The sequence below is a fragment of the Struthio camelus genome, chromosome 14, assembly GCF_040807025.1.
Source record: "Struthio camelus isolate bStrCam1 chromosome 14, bStrCam1.hap1, whole genome shotgun sequence".
NCBI lineage: Eukaryota > Metazoa > Chordata > Aves > Struthioniformes > Struthionidae > Struthio > Struthio camelus.
In genome coordinates, this window is record NC_090955.1 from 9,729,951 (window position 1) to 9,746,460 (window position 16,510).

Consider the following 16,510-nt stretch of genomic DNA (forward strand, 5'->3'; position numbering starts at 1 on the left):
TTTTTACTTCTGACCTTTAGCCTCTAATGGCAGTAAGCCCGGAGTTACTGCGCATTGTATGGAAAAATGCTTCCTATTATTTTTAAACTCTTCTCTGATAGTTTCTTGATATTTCAAAGTTCTTGGGTTTAAGATAATATTTAAGTTATTCTATTTGAGAAAGAATTACTCAGTTTTCATCCCTTGCTGCACCACTTAAAATGTTATGTACTAAATCGTATGTCTCCCTCCTCCCGGGAAGGAGAAAAAGAGGCCTGAAAAGTCTTAACCTACTCCATTTTTGGCTGTATAAAACCATGAGGTGTATTGGATTGTTTGTTGCTCTTCCCTGTTTTGGTTTTATTATCCCTGTTCTGAGGCATGATGCTCAGAACTGCATGCTATAGTCAAGATGCGAGTGCAACATAGATTTGTACTGTGGCATGAAAATATCTGTTTTATTTTTCCTAAATTCCTTTTCCAATAAGACCTAGTGCTTCTGTGTTTTTTTTTTCTTTACTATGTGAAGCACAGATCTTAGTTATTGTAGTTACTAAAGCACTCCCGAATGGGCAGTAGCTAGTTCAAAACTCACAATTGTGTGCATGTATAGTTGGGTCACTACTTGTTGTTGTAGTCTTCCTGCTCCTTCTCACGTCACATATCTTTTCATTTATCAGCAATGAGTTACCTGTGCCACACTGTTGCCTGATTCCTCTAAATTTTTCTGCAGTTCCTCAGTGGGATGAAGTTTTTGTTACTCTGAATTATTTATCAAATCTCATTTCCCCTTTCCACGTCATCTACAAGTATGTTTAACAGCACGGGTCTCAGCACAAATTCTTAGGACTCCCTGCTGGTAACCTCCTTCTTTACTGGACAAACAGACAATTTATTTGCTACCTTGTCTTTCCTAACTTGAGTTATTAATCCAGTTACTGATCTGAACAATCCCTTTGAATTGTTAATCCCAGGCTTTGTGTGTGAGGCTCACAGCTCTGTAGTTTGCAGCATCCATCTGCCTTTTACCTTCTGTGGAAAGACTGTGGTCCCTGACTCACATTTCATAGCGTTGTTGATCCCTCTTCTGTTGCCTCCGCTCCATAATAAGGTAGCTTCTGGAGCCTAGCTGAGGCCTGCATGTGATTGGGATCTAAACCTACTATTTTCAGAGCACTGGAGGTCACTGGGCATGTTCTGCTGTTTTCTTTTTTTTTTTTGCCTTGTTTTGTGAGGTCCTTGTCACTCACCTCTTAATTTTTTCTCGTAGAACCCAGAGCTGAAATCCATTGCTCCAACTCAGGGCCCTAAAGCGGGAGGAACCTGCCTTACTCTTCTGGGCTCGAAGCTGCTGACTGGGCATCCCAGTGAGATCAGTGTCCTGCTTGGAGACCTCCCTTGCCACATGTAAGATGAGGGCCTACATCCAAAGGTAGCCTGCCATGCTGGCTGAGCACCACTCATCCCTCAGTCCTTCCCAGAGAAGAGCAGGGCATGGCTCAGCCCTTTCTGCAGGCTGTGGGAGCTGTGCTGCCCTCTCATGTTCCCAGAAATCCTCCCCTCAAGGGTTGTGGCAGCAGCCTCAATTCTCTTATTTGCCCCCCCTTCCCTTGCACAGGGACAACGCTACATGGTCTCTGTTCTTCATGCCTCTTGACAGGACTCTCTACCCCATCCTGACAGCTTTGCTTTTGCTGATGGGAAGCCACAGTTGGCTCCCACAGACTAACACTAAGGGTTGCTTGTTCTCTGGCCTGCTGGGGCAAGCATGCCTGACAGTACTGCTGGTGCTGGTGAGAAGGTGCACCATGCCTTGGTAGCACGCCTCTGGTCTCTTCAGTCTGGGCAGTGATTGCGTCTGCTTTTTGTCCGTGTACTGATCACTGACAACTGTCCAGCAATTGTTGCTTGCTTATAAAAGATTTCCAGATTGGAAAGGGAAGTAGATAAGGCACAAGACCTTTCAGCATCAAGTTGAGGAAAATAACAGAAGAGGCCCACAGACTGTCAGCAAAGGGCATGGGGTAGCACTAACGACCCTGTCTCAGCAGTGGCTGTGTTAATCCTTTGTTCTCTCCTCTGTCTCTCCAAGCCTTTCTGAAATGAGGGAGGATCAACTGGCATGCCAGACGAGTCCGAGCAATGTGTCTGCAGAACTCCCAGTCACTATCAAATATGGAGACCAGGAGCGGAGACTGGAAGGATCCCTCTTCAGATATACCCTGGATCCCAACATCACTTTTGCAGAGCCGCCTAAAAGTTTCCTCAGGTACAAAGACTGAATACTTGCATCGCTCTCAGGGCTGTATGCTGTGGCAGGCAGGTACTACAGCACCAGCGGCTTCTGTCTGTTTTGTTGCACTCTGGAGTAAAGCCAGGCTTGTGGCAACGGGCATAAATGGAAGGGTGGGAGCACAGGGGAGAGAGAGCTGTTGGCTATTGGATAGTGAGACTAGCTGCTTTTCTCTTCCAGTGGAGGGAGAGTGCTCAGAGTTCATGGATACAACCTGGATGTTGTACAGAAACCAAAGATCCGAGTTACAGTTTCTCCATCTGAACGCCGGCGCCGGGGACTGGGACGATGGCGCAGAATTATCCCAGAGACAGAGTGCCCTGAGGGTGCTCTGTGCAGCATCCAGCAGGTAGTGTGGCAAATAACTCAGTGGAGCTGAGGATGCATAGGATTTGTTGTGCTGCACTGGAGAGATGCACTGGAGAGATGGACTTTCTATCTCTAGGGCCTCTGGACTCCCTGCAGTTACCTGCTTGGTCCCTGCTGACTATTGCTCTTGGGCAAATTGAAGTGTTCTCTCCCAGGCTTAAAGGTTAAGTGCTTTCACAAACATTTGCCTGAGTTAGGTCTGCCTGTGGCTAGAGCTGTGCAGGACTTGTGGGAGACAGAAACAGTAGAGCAGCAGTGTGGAGATGAAGAAATCTACAGTGGATTCATACAGCCTGTCTTGTTCAGCATCTCCATGCTCCAAACTCTTCCTTCTGCATAGTTCAAGCCTGTCCCTATAACCCCTGGGCTATTTCCCACTCTGAGATGTTAAAGCAGGCAGAGTTCAGTAAAATGACCAATTCCATTAGCGTTTTTCTAGTCTCCTGCTGTCAGTGTCCTGAGATGGGTCACTGCAGAGAGGTTGTGATCTGGTCCTCAGGACTGTAGAGAATGCAGCAGGATTTGCAGAGCGAAAGAGTATTTGATAGCTGAAATACAACAGTGGTTTGCATTCTTAGTGCAAGCAGTGGAGGGCTTCCTGTACCTAAACTCTGAGGCTTTGCCCTTTTTTTTTCTCTCTCATGTCACAGTGTGCAGTGAGGTAATTATCTGACATTTCATCTGGCGTTCCCAGAGACATGATGAGGACGATGTTCTTTGTATTCTTATGCGTGTATGAAGGCTTCTCTTAAGCATGGAGGACTTTTTTTCTATATGAAGTCCATTCTAAGGTTCTGTCATACAGATATGGGGCTGGATATGCCCCTGCTGTACTTATATACTAGTAAAAACTTTTTCCCCATGTTCTTAGGAAGGCACTTGTGGCTAGGAATTCCTGTGGGGGTTGGGGGAGGGAAAAAAAAAATTAGATGCTGATACTTTTATCACATGTATAAAATGTCCTCAGCCCACTAAGTGGATACTTCTTTCACAGAAGAATCCAGGTTATGAAATATGACCTTGAATTGGGTGTTGAAGGTCCCCTAGTCCTGCTCTTTCTGAACAAGGGAGCTCCAAAGTTGATGCCTCTCCAGGATTTGCCGCTTGGGAAACACGGGAGCTACTTCCCCCTGGGTACTCGCAGCAAAACCAGGGCTATGAAGGCTTCCTCTGGAAGATCATGGAGAATTCCTCAGATCTTGGGTTTTTGCTCTACAATTAGCAGAGTTGCTCTTGAATTCCTCTGGATGAGAGGAATGTAGACTGGCCTCAGGGAGCTCAGGGTTGGGGAGTATTGCAGGACTGCAGCAGCAATGGGGTTTCAGTACTGATGCTTTTTTCCTTTGGCCTTTAGTTTGAAGAGCCGTGTCTCGTTAACTCCTCCTACCTTATCCTGTGCAAAACTCCAGCCATTAACCTGCTATTGCGGAGGGTTCATGTCAAACTGGAATTTATTTTGGATAACCTGAGCTTTGATTTCAACTCGCTCCATCCCATGCCCTTCTCTTACGAAGTCAACCCCATCCTAAAACCCTTGAATGCTGAAGACCCTGCCAAACCGTATCGTCACAAACCAGGAAGCGTCATCTCTGTAGAGGTAACACAAAAACTAGTTGGAAATAATGTATTTTGTACAAAGCTGTTGCTAACCTGAGACTGTTTTTAATTGGTTTCATCCTGCATCCAAGCTTTTAAAGTATTTGACAGGCCTATGACCTGTCATAACACATCTAACTGTGCCTACAAGAAGCGGCATAGGAGAGGGGGGAAAGGAATGCATCAAGAAAGCCTTCGAGTCCATGCATTTTTATTAAGGGTTTTATAGGGATCAAGGGAACAACTTCTATGTTTTTTTTTTTATTTTTAATCCAAATAAATTTAACATCTCATATACAAACAGCATTAGTTTAAAAAAAAAGAAAAGGGGGCGGGGGGGAATCCTGGCATTAAGGAAGACCTGTTACTGGGTGGAGGTAGGAAAATCATTCCGTAATGATGATGCGAAAAGGTAGAAATTGCTAGTGCTTTATTCTGTATGTGCATAGAAAAAGGCTCTGAGGTATTTTTTTTTGTATGGAAAAGTACTTTCTGGTTCACTAGAAATGGAGAAGGATAATGGCCGCACCTGGGATGAACACTTGCACCACTGACTCTTTTTTCATATATGAATGAAAGCTACCAGGGAATGACTTAGGCTGGAGAAATTCTTACAGATGCCAATTTTATTTATTAGTGACTAATTCCTCTAAACTAAATCGGTTGCCCTCCTTGGGAAGACAGTGTCATGCTGAAAAAGCTCCTAGAGGAGAGCTTTAACAAGCAAGCAGAAGCTGGATATATTTGAACTAGAAGTGAGGTGCAGCACACAGAGCTTCAGGAAGGGAAAAAGGGGCCAGTGGGACTGAGAGGGGAGAGCAGAAAGAATAGATATGATGTTGACTTGAGGCATGAAAACGGAAACTTGTCACAGGTTAACAAACCTCTGGAACAAGACCCTCTCCTGAAGTTTTCAGATGCAGGAGGATGGTGGATCGTTGGAGGATGGTTTACCTAAACATAAATCATTGGCTCAGAGCGTAGGCAGTGGTGTAGCTTGTGGTGTGGAGGAGATTGAACTGGGTGGTCTAATAATCCCTTCTGGTTCAAGGCTGTATGTCTCCTGGTAGAGGACATAGTGCTTCACACAGAGGGTTGGCCTGTGCAGCAGAGGACAGCTCCTGCAGACGTGGCCATGTGAAGGAGATCGAGCATGGGTTAAGGCAGCTGGAGCCTGGGGGAAATGAAGGGTCAGGTGGAAGTGTAGGTAAGAAATGGGAATGTTGCAGGGATGCTGAACGGTACAAAAAGGATCCGTGCACAGGTGCAGCTGGTTGGTTTGTTGAGGAAGAGGTTTCAGGACTGTCTGAGAAGTTCAAAGGAATAAATGAAGGTAGGAGAGTACTCCAGGGTGCTCATAATTCCCAGAGCTGCTCTGAAAAGTGTCTTCCCCATGGTAGATGTCACTGTATGTGGCTTAGAAAATAAACTCACGTAGCCAATTCAGATGCAAGCCCAGTCAGGCAAGAAAAAGGCAGCTTTCATCCTATGCTGTTGATCTCCATCTTCTCTGGAGCCATGGACAGTGCAGAACTATTTTTTTCCAGATCTGATATGCCTTTCTACATCTCTTCAGGGGGAAAATCTAGATCTGGCCATTTCCAAGGACGAAGTTATGGCCATGATTGGGGAAGGAATCTGTGTGGTGAAGACACTGACAAGGAATCATCTGTACTGCGAACCTCCCTCTGAGCAGCCAGCTCCACGGCACCGCACGAAGCGAGAGGGCACAGACTTGCTCCCAGAATTCACGGTAGGGACTTGGCAGTAGTGCTCGAAATCATAGTGTCAGTTGAAGCACAAGCAAGAGGTAATTGTGGAGACAAGGAGTGGGATGGAAAATGGAGGAAAGGCAGAAGCCCTGGTGGGGGAGAGGAGATACCAGGAGTGACAAGGAGCAGCTGTTCCCAATTCTACCCCTAAAAGTGCCAAGCACTGCCTGAAGCAGCTGGTACTGCTGGATCCAGGAGCTATGCTGTGTGATACAGCTTTGTTGGAGCTGAATGCCACCTGTGCTCATTCTGGAGAAGCCCTGTGGTTTTGCTATTCATCCGGTGCACTGAGCTAATATCTTGGCACATGCTTTCCTGCAGGTACAGATGGGGAACTTGAACTTCCTCCTGGGCCGAGTACAGTATGACACAGAAAGCCAACTCACCTTCCCGCTGGAGGCACAGATTGGTTTGGGTGTTGGTGCATCCTTTGTGGCACTGATTGTTCTGGTCATAGTCTTCATCTACAGGTGAGAGGCTGTGGTGTTGTATGAGATCCTTAAATTGCGGTACAGCATTATTCAGTGGATGTGAACAAGCTCACACATCTTGGACTTGAATAGGGTCCCAGTTTTCTTTATTTTGTGCTGAGACACATGAGTATGGTGCACCTGCTGGTCACAGCCTGCCTTGTGGTTCACTTGGAGCACGCACCTCATGGATGCTCCAAGAGGCACGTGTGATTTACAGAATGCAATTTGGTATCCTGTAAAGGAGACCTTCTACAGAAATCACCTCCACAGTATTGCCCTGGAATCTTTGGCAGCAACATAGCAGCTGACAAGGACGTTCTGAGCTAGGACCACTGGAAACTATTCTGCTTCTTGTTACAGGAGGAAGAGCAAACAGGCTTTGAGGGATTACAAGAAAGTTCAAATCCAACTGGAAAATCTAGAAACAAGTGTTCGGGACAGATGCAAAAAGGAGTTCACAGGTCAGTCACGTTGTTCCTGGTTTTTTGCAGCTGCAGGGAAGTTTGGGAAACCACTTTCAGCCCTACTTCTCTTACCGTTCCTGCATCGTCGTTGAGGTAGCTCAGAGCAGGCAGTGACTCTATCCTGTGCCAGTACACTGAAGCACACAACCAAATTCTGTTGCCCTGGATGCCAAAGAGAATATTTGTGCGATTCAGAGTACTGTCTGATCTATACAGCTCCCTTATTCTCCAGTTCACCTTGCAGAGATGAAGAGCCAAAGGTCATAGACAGTGCATTTGAAGAGACCTTAAGGTCACCTGGTGCATTCTCTGTGTAGGGCAGGTCAAATTATGTCTTGTCCTGGGCCCACAGACTTTGTACTTCAGCTGGTTACAGCAGTGAGCACTTGTGTGGCGCTCTGGGGCTCTAGGACTGTGCAAGTGACTCGGATTGTGATCTCCAGCTAGCATTCGAAGCAGGGAGGAGCAGGAGCTCTATATTACTCTGTACTGTAGGTAATGGCCAGAACCACTGATCCCTGCTGAACCGTGGCCTCCTCATTGTAAAACTGGAAGTCAGCCCCCAACTGTAAATGAGAATAATGTCCAAATTCACCTTCTTGTTCCTCCCCAGTTTTTCCTAGTGCCTAGTCTAGTTTTAAATGGGGGTCCAATACGTGTCATCCTGGCAGGACACATCCTTCCTCTTCCTTAGTCCCATCTCACTGGCCCTAGTTCCACCCCATACTCTGTACCACTGGTGGTCAGCATCATGGATATTTTCTTTCCCTCAGACCTGATGACTGAGATGATGGACCTCACAAGTGACCTTGTGGGCACAGGAATCCCCTTCTTGGACTACAAGTCCTATGCAGAGCGCATTTTCTTCCCGGGCCACCGTGAATCACCACTGCAGAGAGACCTGGACATCCCTGAGTGCCGACGGCAAACTGTGGAGCAAGGCTTAGTCCAGCTCTCCAATCTGCTCAACAGCAAGCTCTTCCTCACCAAGGTAATGTCCCTCTCTGAGGGACTGCGGGAAGCAGGGACTGTTCACTAAAGTTCATCCCTGAATAGTTCCCTGCAGCACCACTTCCTTCATGAGCCCGTAGCTGTGCTGCCCCGTTTTCAGTGGATTCACACTGGCTCATCTCTTTCTCCCCGCCAGTTCATCCACACTCTGGAAATCCAGCGCACTTTCTCCCCAAGAGACCGGGCCTATGTAGCATCACTGCTCACTGTGTCACTCCATGGGAAGCTGGAGTACTTCACTGACATCCTCAAAACGCTCCTGAATGACCTTGTTGAGCAGTATGTGGCCAAAAACCCCAAGCTGATGCTGCGAAGGTGAGTCAGGCAGCTGTGATCCGTGACTGCTTGCTACCTAAGGGGATGGAGCCTTTCTGCCTAGCTAGCAAACTCTGAAACTCCTGCAGGCAGGATAACACTGTGGCATAGGCTGCAGTTGAAGGTCCAGTGTGTGTCCAGGTAATGTGCATCAAGCAGGAGGAAGTAGAAACAACGATAAAGGTCACCCTAGCCAGCACTTGGCAGAGGAGAGAGAGCAGGAAGAGGTTGAGAAGAGTAAGGAAGCTGGAGCTGCCAGTCACAAATTCCTATTCCTGTGAAGCTGCTGTGCATTAGCTCTCTCCTTGTGTTCGGGTACTGAAGCTCTACCAAGTCTGCTAGTCGTATTTTGCTATTTAGAGGTCCCTGGGCTTGCAGTGCTTCCATACTTGGCAAATAAACTGAAATATCCCCTGTGCGCAGATCCCCATTAGCTTCCTGTCCAGCTCATCCTTCTGGTCTGAACAAGTTCCACTGGTTTGAGACCTACTAGAGGCTTTCCTCTGTCCCCTGCTTGCCTGACGTGTTTCACTTCTGTAATTTGGTGCCTCCTTCAGGCTAAAACATGTCTCAGATAAGGAGTGGGATCAAGAGCGTTAGTATTATTGGTCCATAGAGGTCGTTCTTCTTGATCCTATGTCATCCTTCAGTGTATTCCTTTCTCAAGGGGAGTGATTTTTTTTAATTCCCTGTTCCCTGTGCACTTCCCCTTAGCGCTGTTGTCCTGTGACCAACCTTATGCTCTGTTTCAGGACAGAAACAGTGGTGGAGAAGCTGTTAACCAACTGGATGTCTATCTGCCTATACGCATTCGTGAGGGTGAGGCCTTTGTGTCTTTGTGGGGTTAAGGGGCCAGAAGACAGGGTCAGCTGCAGCCCTGCTTTGTGCCTCACTCTTAATTGAAATAGTGCAAGGGTCACCCAGAGTTCCAGAGCGTGGGAATGAGAGAGCTGGGCTGCTCGCTGGGGAGAGAGAGAGAGAGAGGCTTAGATCAGAGCGCGTTAATGCCACTCAGTGCTTCCAGTACATCTAGTCAGATTGTGGAGGGCTTAGTGTAGCTCCGTTATCTTCACAACTTGGAAGTATGCTGATGGTGGGCTAGTCTGTGCATGGGGATGACGGACTCTGATCTGAGTCCCCTTCTGGAGAGGGGGTGGCTAGTCTCTCGAATTAGCCATGTGGAGACTGAGCAATCCCTTGGTGTTGTGGGTCAAGCCTGATAGTTGGCCCATGTACTCTCCCTGTGTGTGGAGCAGGAGCTATGGGCGGGGATTCTTTGCCTGTGGTGGCATAGTTGCTGTATTGCCTGGCGTCCTCAGACGTGCTCCGCTTGTGCTTGGAGGTGTCCGTGTTTCCAAGCTGTTGGGCTTCGCTGCGGGGAGGAAGCTGACCTTCTCTCAGGTGAAGCTCCTTCCTTTCTGTGCCAGGACTCTGTTGGGGAGCCCCTTTACATGCTGTTTCGAGGAATCAAGCACCAGGTGGACAAGGGGCCTGTTGACTGGGTGACAGGGAAAGCCAAATATACCCTGAATGACAACCGCCTTCTGAGAGAGGACCTGGAATACCGGACTCTGGTAAGCATCACATCTTTGTTGCCTCTGGGCTCTCTGGTGGGACAGGACTGAATGTCTCTCTTCCTATTGTTGAGGCAGAAGTGCAGCATTCTGCCACTGCCTCCTGGGAGTCAGATTTATCCCAGGACATAAGCAGCGCAGTTTTGCAGATGAACAAGAGTTCTACTAAGTCGGGCACTCCTGCCCTGGACTGATACAAGCTATCACCACAGTAATCTGGTGTGTGTGCCATGATCTGTGTCTGGAATATAAGGAGATAAAATTGCTGATGGCACATGGAAGCCCCTCCCCAGCCCTGTTAACTTGGCTTCCAGCTCTTGAGGCAAGACTGAAGGCATAATGTGCTACATCTGTGGTGTTCTCCTCTCTGAGACTTTTCCAGTGAGAGGACTAGCTGTTAACTTGCCTTAATGCTGAGGTGCTTATCAAAGGTGTAAATGTGTCAGATGTAACCTTATTATGGCGAGTGGCTGTGACCTTTTCTTTTCTTCCCCAGACCTTAAATGCTTTGACGCAAGCAGGAGTTGCTGCGGGAGGGGCAGAGGACTCCCAAGGGGTTTCCGCGAAAGTGCTAGACTGTGACACCATAACACAGGTGAAGGAGAAAATCCTAGATCAGATCTATAAAGGGACGCCATACTGTCACCGACCAGACCCAGACACCCTGGACCTCGGTGAGCAGAACCCCTTGGTGCCAAAACTCAGTGAGGAAGCGGAAGAGTGAAGTCATTTACTGTCTGTGCACAGCACCCTGGCAGGCATGACATTAGTCATTCTCTGCTGAGTGTGCAGAGTGCCAATGATCTTGCACTCTGGCTGGACCCAGCAGGGCATGATGCTGCAGAGAGAGTAACAGCAAGGAGGAGGGGTGGGACAGAAGTCGTTGGAGTCCAGCCTCTCCAGTTTCATGGTGTTTGTTCTTTGCTGGGCCTGGCCTGTGGCAGTGGGTTGTGCAAGGGGATGCAGGAAAGTAAGCGTGGAAAATGCATGTGAGGGGAGGATGATTGGAGTGCAATGTAGAGGCCATGGTTGCGGACTTGCTGCTGGACTAGTGAAGTTGATGGCAGCATCCCAGTAATGTCTGTCAGGGAGAATTCTGTCCACAGGCTAATGAAAGGTAGGACTTGCATTAAGGCAGGAAAAACACTGTTCTCCCTCTTCTTCATTCTTATTTGGCTGTTCCTGAACATTAGTGACATTTACAGATGAGCACATGCTGGGTATATAGCTGATGATAAGGAATGTGGGTGCATACTCACGGTCTGAATCATGACCGTGCTTGAAGGGCCACAGTCTTAACAGAACGCATATGAACTCGGCCAGTGCCAGATGAGACACCTGGGAGGCCAGAAAGCGGGCTGTCCCTGTGCTTCAACTGCAAAGACTCAGCATTGCTATAGGCACTTTCTCTGTTATGATGTCAGTGAAATAGCACAGCTAAAGATTAACAAGCATCAGGCAGTGTGAAACAAGGGAACTGGTAGCTCAAAGCAAGAAAGTGATCTCACTGATGCTGTACTGAGGCAAGACCGTTGCTAGACCTAGATTTTGGTGTTTGCTTTTCCGGGAGAACGTGGCAAGTGCGAAGAACTTTGAATTATCCTGGGGCTGGAAAGCAAACCTTGCAAGGTTTAAAAGCTTAACGTGTTCAGCTTGTTGAAAAGAAGGGTGAGATGTGACTTGATGCCTTTATAAATGAAAAAAAAAACAAAAAACAATCTGGCAGTAGAGGCTTTCTGATCTTAAGAGCTGAAAGTCTATAGACTTTTTTGCTAATCCTCATTCTCCAAGGTGGTAGATAGACCAAACTGGCAAATGATGACTTTCTATTCAGGACAGTCAAACCTGAAGTGGTCGGTGAAGAGTTGCAGATTGAAATTTTGTTATTGGATAACTGGCCAATAACTGCAAAGAATTTATGTGCCAGAACATTGGCCTTTAGAGTGGCATGATGATGTGTTCTTTGTTTGGTTGTTTTTTTTAATAGGTTCTTAATGTTCAGATTGCTTTTCTGACCAGTGTTGAATTGATGTTCTCATTGAGCTGTCAATTATAACCCCTATGCTCATCCCTGGTGGATTAAAGATGCTTGAAAACCCTTTGTTATGTATATAATTAATTGTGAAACAATGCACATGGAAGGCACAACTAGAACAAAATTTCTTCTGTTTAATAGTAATCTGCCACTTTATCAACTAGTCAGTCAGTACTGTGGGGTCCTTCTGCACTTAGCCATGTCTTTACTGCCAGGAATGAATTTATACCATCAGCAAACTGTTCTTACTCTTCCCTCTGATCCAGATGATACGTGAATGTTGACCAGCATAGGCTCCTGTGGGGTTGTTCTGATGGTCTCCCTTTACTGACAAATCTGATTACTTATTCCTGCTTTTAATTGGTTGTCAATGCAGTGACCTTCCCCTCTTATCCCACTGCAGCCTGCCGTGCTTCCTCTCAGAAACGTGCTGGCCAACGGTGCTTGCATCCCACGTTTTGTTCCATCTTGAACATCTTTCTTGCACTTTGTCTTCCGCTGCCCAGTGGAAGAAGGGATTTCCCTTTCTATAGTACCCCTGATGCTGAGCAGGGTGGGAAGAGATGACTACAACCAACAGGGAGGCCAGCAGTGTGCAGATCTTCCTGGATGGATATGGACTGCTCAGGTTTTCGGCTTGGAAGGGGGGTTGAAAACAATATGCTCTTGTCAAACTCTAGTTGTGGAGCTAGGTTTGATTTTTCTTTTCAAACTCTTCAGCACTTAATCTGGAACTGCAGACAGGGAGAGATAAAAACAAACGGGTATGCACCTGCTGGGCCTCTTTCACCAGCAGTCATGGCACAGAAGGCTCGGGAAGGGTGTTGATATCCTTCTGTGCCCTCAGTTTCTTTTGTTCTTGTCCCAAAAACCTGCTGCTGTGAAGTTGCAGGCATTCTGGAAGAAACTTACCAACCCCTAACACTACTCTGAGAGATAAATATAGATAATGGGTAAAACGCCTTTTCCTAGAAGGTATCTATTTGAGTGTTGTGTTAGTCTTCTCCAGCTTAAGGTTCCACTGGTCAAGACTGAAGCACAGTAGACTTTACTCTGAAAGCTGAGGCACCTCTAAACAGTTTTGTCTTTTTTACTTTGTGTTTTGACTGTAGAGTGGAGATCAGGGCTGGCAGGTCATCTGATACTGTCTGATGAGGATGTGACATCCATCGTCCAAGGATCTTGGAAACGCCTGAACACACTTCAGCATTACAAGGTGAGATCTGGGACTCTTCCCTTGCCTTGTGTCTCCTCTCACCCTCTGTATGCTGTTATTGTCTGTTTGTAGCCCTGGCTCCTGTTGGATTGCTGTTAAAGGGCTGGAGCTTTCTTGCCGCAGCATATTCAGCTTAGTGTCTGTGTTGAGGCCTGTGCTTTAACTTCTCAACCAGTATAGCCCCCTCCACACCTGGAACCTGAGAGATGGGCAGGTGTAAAGTTTGGGAGGAGACACACGACTTCATGCCTGGTGGTTGTTGCAGTGAAGGCAAGGCTGTGGGGTCTATTAATGTTCCAGTCCAAAGCAGTTAGCAGGCGATGGTGCACTCATCTGATGTAGCCTCTAGCATTGGAGAGTAAGTTTTAACTACCTTGCACCAATATGTCATAACTTGTCATGACACGTTCCGGATGTGCATGACCTCAGCCCCTGATAGCGATTAGTATTGTCATCTTGATTGTTCTGTATGCCTCAGGCTTTTTTAATCTGTATAGAGAAAATTCTCCCAGCATCAGAAATACCAGTGATGGTGTCCTAAATCCCTGTTTCTATCACTAACAATGGGAAATTATTAGAATTTAATAATTCTTATTCACAGTGTGCATCACAGAGTGTGTTCAGAGTCTGTTGTACTCTGCAAGCGCTTACCTGTTGTACTGGTGAGAAACATGCTACGTGTTTTGAATGCTGATTTTTTGCTGGTGTGCAGGTGCCTGACGGAGCGACTGTAGCACTGGTCCCACGCCTGACCAAGCACATCCATAGGGAGAATCAGGATTACATCCCAGGAGAAAGTGAGTCTGATGTTACGTTCTCAGAATATGATTTCATAGCACCTGCCAGTCAGTGGGGCAAAACTCTTGCCATAGCCCTAGCTTTATGCTGATACAGAAGATTGCTGTGCGATCCCTTATAGAGTTGTCAGGCGATTGAAACCCTGGGCAGGGGAGATGAGAGAAAAGCGAAAGAATGTAAAAGCAGAGGAAAGTGAGGCTGGCATGAAAATGCAAGGTTAATGGAATTCTCTAGTCCTGACTGTAGTGCTGATTGCTGTCTGTAGCTTGCAGGAAACAGTGGGACCCCAGGCAGTTACCGCATTGCCTGTCACAACCTATAGCTCCCTGGATATTTCTGTGGTGCAAGGCACAATAGCCATAGGTTGCAGCTTAAGAGGTTAAAACTGGACATTCAGCAAAAGGGTGGTGCTGCCCTACAGCAGGCCACCAGAAGTAGAGGGATCTTCATGTAGGGAAGTTCCCAAGACCTTGAAGGTTTTGGATAGAAAAAGGAATGGCCAACCTGATCTAGTGCTAGTGTTAGTTGTACTCTATGCAGGAGGCTGGATAGAGGTCTCCAGAGGTTTCTTCCCACTGGTGTTTCTGCCATGCTGTGAAATCTTGCCGTCTTCCTTGGGAGGGAGGTCACCTGGCTAAGCTCCGCTATGAGAGGCCTGACACTCATCTGCAAACAATCATTTTGTTTCAGAAACACCGATGCTGGAGGATGCAGATGAAGGTGGGATAAAACTTTGGCACCTGGTAAAACCAACAGAAGAGCCGGAGCTCCCGAAGCACCGCCGTGGGAGCTTAAGAGATCGGGAACGAGCCAAGGCAATCCCGGAGATCTATCTGACACGTCTTCTCTCTATGAAGGTGAGAAGCACAGCTTTTGCTGCATTGGGGATCTTGCCCTCCCTCATAGCCCCCTGCCAGGTTACAGGGAGGTATATGGAGAGGAAGAGCCCCTGTGCCTGGGTTGATGCACTTGCTGGTTGGTTCTCTTCAGATCCCAGCATCGCAGTACCCAACTCTTGCTCCTGCTTTGAAGCAGGCTTTGCAGGGCCTCTGGGAGAGTGAGAGTTGTTTTTACCCGTATGTCCACCCCATGTTTGTCTTTATGGGTCCCACTGTAAAAGGCAGTTGCCCTATGTTTAGCAGCAGAGTCTCCTTGGCAGCACTGTCCACTGGGCTGCCATGCTTACCCATCTTCCACCCCACCCAGGACTAAGAGGGTAGGACTGACCTACCTGCTGCAGCAAGATGATGTTAATAGTACACACCTGCCACGTGCAGGTTCAGCTGCAGTCATAAATCAGGCATAATGCCCTCTTTCATTCCTCTTTTGTTTGATTTCAGTGTAATAGTTACAAAAAGTTGACCCAGAAACTTGTCCTTCAGTACTCTGTCCTTGAGAAAGAGTCTGCTTCAGCATCCAGGTTCCTTAGCGGTGTCCTGCTTGCAATAGCACAGTTCCTTGAGGAGCAGCCCAGTGACTTTGTCAGGCGGTGCCTATATTCTACCCGCAGTTACTGAACATCCTCCTGGTGGCTGAGCAGATCTCCTCTTGTTTCTGCATCTGGCTGAACACAGGTGTTGGTGGTCAGCAGTCCCCCTCTGCTAGTCGGTCTCTTCAGTTCAGTGCCTTTCCTCCATGTTACAGGCTCTCTCCTCTGTATCAAGCCCTGTTAACTGCCCTTGTATCCTGCAGCGGCTCTCAGTGCATCTGTCCCCTGATCGTGCACTTCTCCCTGGCCTCTGTTCCAGAAAGCTCTGGGGCCTTGTTTCTTATTCACTGCCCCTGCAGTGGATGTGAGGTAGCTTTGAACTGGTGAGTGGAGATTGCTGAGCAGAACAGGGTACCCTCTCAGCAGCGTGAGGCCTGGGCTCTCCGCTTTCCTCAGCCTGTGCTGACTCTTCCCTACTTGGTTCTCCGCAGGGCACCCTGCAGAAGTTTGTGGACGACTTGTTCCAGGTGATCCTCAGTACCAGCCGCCCTGTCCCTCTGGCTGTCAAATACTTCTTTGACCTGCTGGATGAGCAGGCAATGCATTATGGGATCGCAGACCCTGAGACGATCCATATCTGGAAGACAAACAGGTATGGTGTTCCCGTGGAGGCACTGGTAGCCTGTTTAGACTGCACAGTTGCAAGGTGACAGCCACCTTTGTCTGTATTGAGGAGGGAGAGAAGGAGAGATGCAAAGCAAGCAAAGCACAATGTGGAAAGCTGGCTTTGAGAGGGCAAGCGTGGGAGATGGAAAAATAGCAGCACGTGCAGAGTATCAGCAGCATAGCCTTCCTCTTTGCTGATGTCATGTGTATGTCTTCTCCATAGCCTGCCCCTGCGGTTCTGGATCAACATCATTAAGAACCCCCAGTTTGTCTTTGATGTGCAGACATCGGATAACGTAGATGCTGTGCTCTTGGTCATTGCGCAGACCTTCATGGACTCCTGTACAATTGCTGACCACAAGTTAGGGCGGGTAAGTATGGAGGGTAAAAGGGAGCATGGTTAGCAAAGTCTGAGCAGTGCTGTCCCAGGAAGGCAGTAATGTCACCTTAATTTCACAGGGACAGTAAGCCCAGGTCCCTTCTCTGCTCCCACGTGCCCCTTGAGCACTAGAGTGTGATT

At 47.6% G+C, this 16,510-nt stretch overlaps 1 protein-coding gene across 2 annotated transcripts in view; it reads left to right on the plus strand.

Moving 5' to 3' along the window:
* Positions 1-16,510, plus strand: part of PLXNB1 (plexin B1) — an 82,624-nt gene that overhangs the window by 63,980 nt on the left and 2,134 nt on the right. For both annotated transcript variants that reach the window (XM_068907357.1, XM_068907358.1), the window contains 17 exons: positions 1,250-1,386; positions 2,072-2,248; positions 2,453-2,621; positions 3,996-4,238; positions 5,814-5,990; positions 6,331-6,479; positions 6,843-6,943; positions 7,720-7,937; positions 8,094-8,272; positions 9,025-9,091; positions 9,700-9,846; positions 10,343-10,520; positions 12,994-13,097; positions 13,810-13,894; positions 14,586-14,752; positions 15,816-15,976; positions 16,214-16,361. In XM_068907357.1, the coding sequence (XP_068763458.1) occupies positions 1,250-1,386; positions 2,072-2,248; positions 2,453-2,621; positions 3,996-4,238; positions 5,814-5,990; positions 6,331-6,479; positions 6,843-6,943; positions 7,720-7,937; positions 8,094-8,272; positions 9,025-9,091; positions 9,700-9,846; positions 10,343-10,520; positions 12,994-13,097; positions 13,810-13,894; positions 14,586-14,752; positions 15,816-15,976; positions 16,214-16,361 (2,607 nt within the window). The remainder of the gene's footprint in view (positions 1-1,249; positions 1,387-2,071; positions 2,249-2,452; positions 2,622-3,995; positions 4,239-5,813; positions 5,991-6,330; positions 6,480-6,842; positions 6,944-7,719; positions 7,938-8,093; positions 8,273-9,024; positions 9,092-9,699; positions 9,847-10,342; positions 10,521-12,993; positions 13,098-13,809; positions 13,895-14,585; positions 14,753-15,815; positions 15,977-16,213; positions 16,362-16,510) is intronic.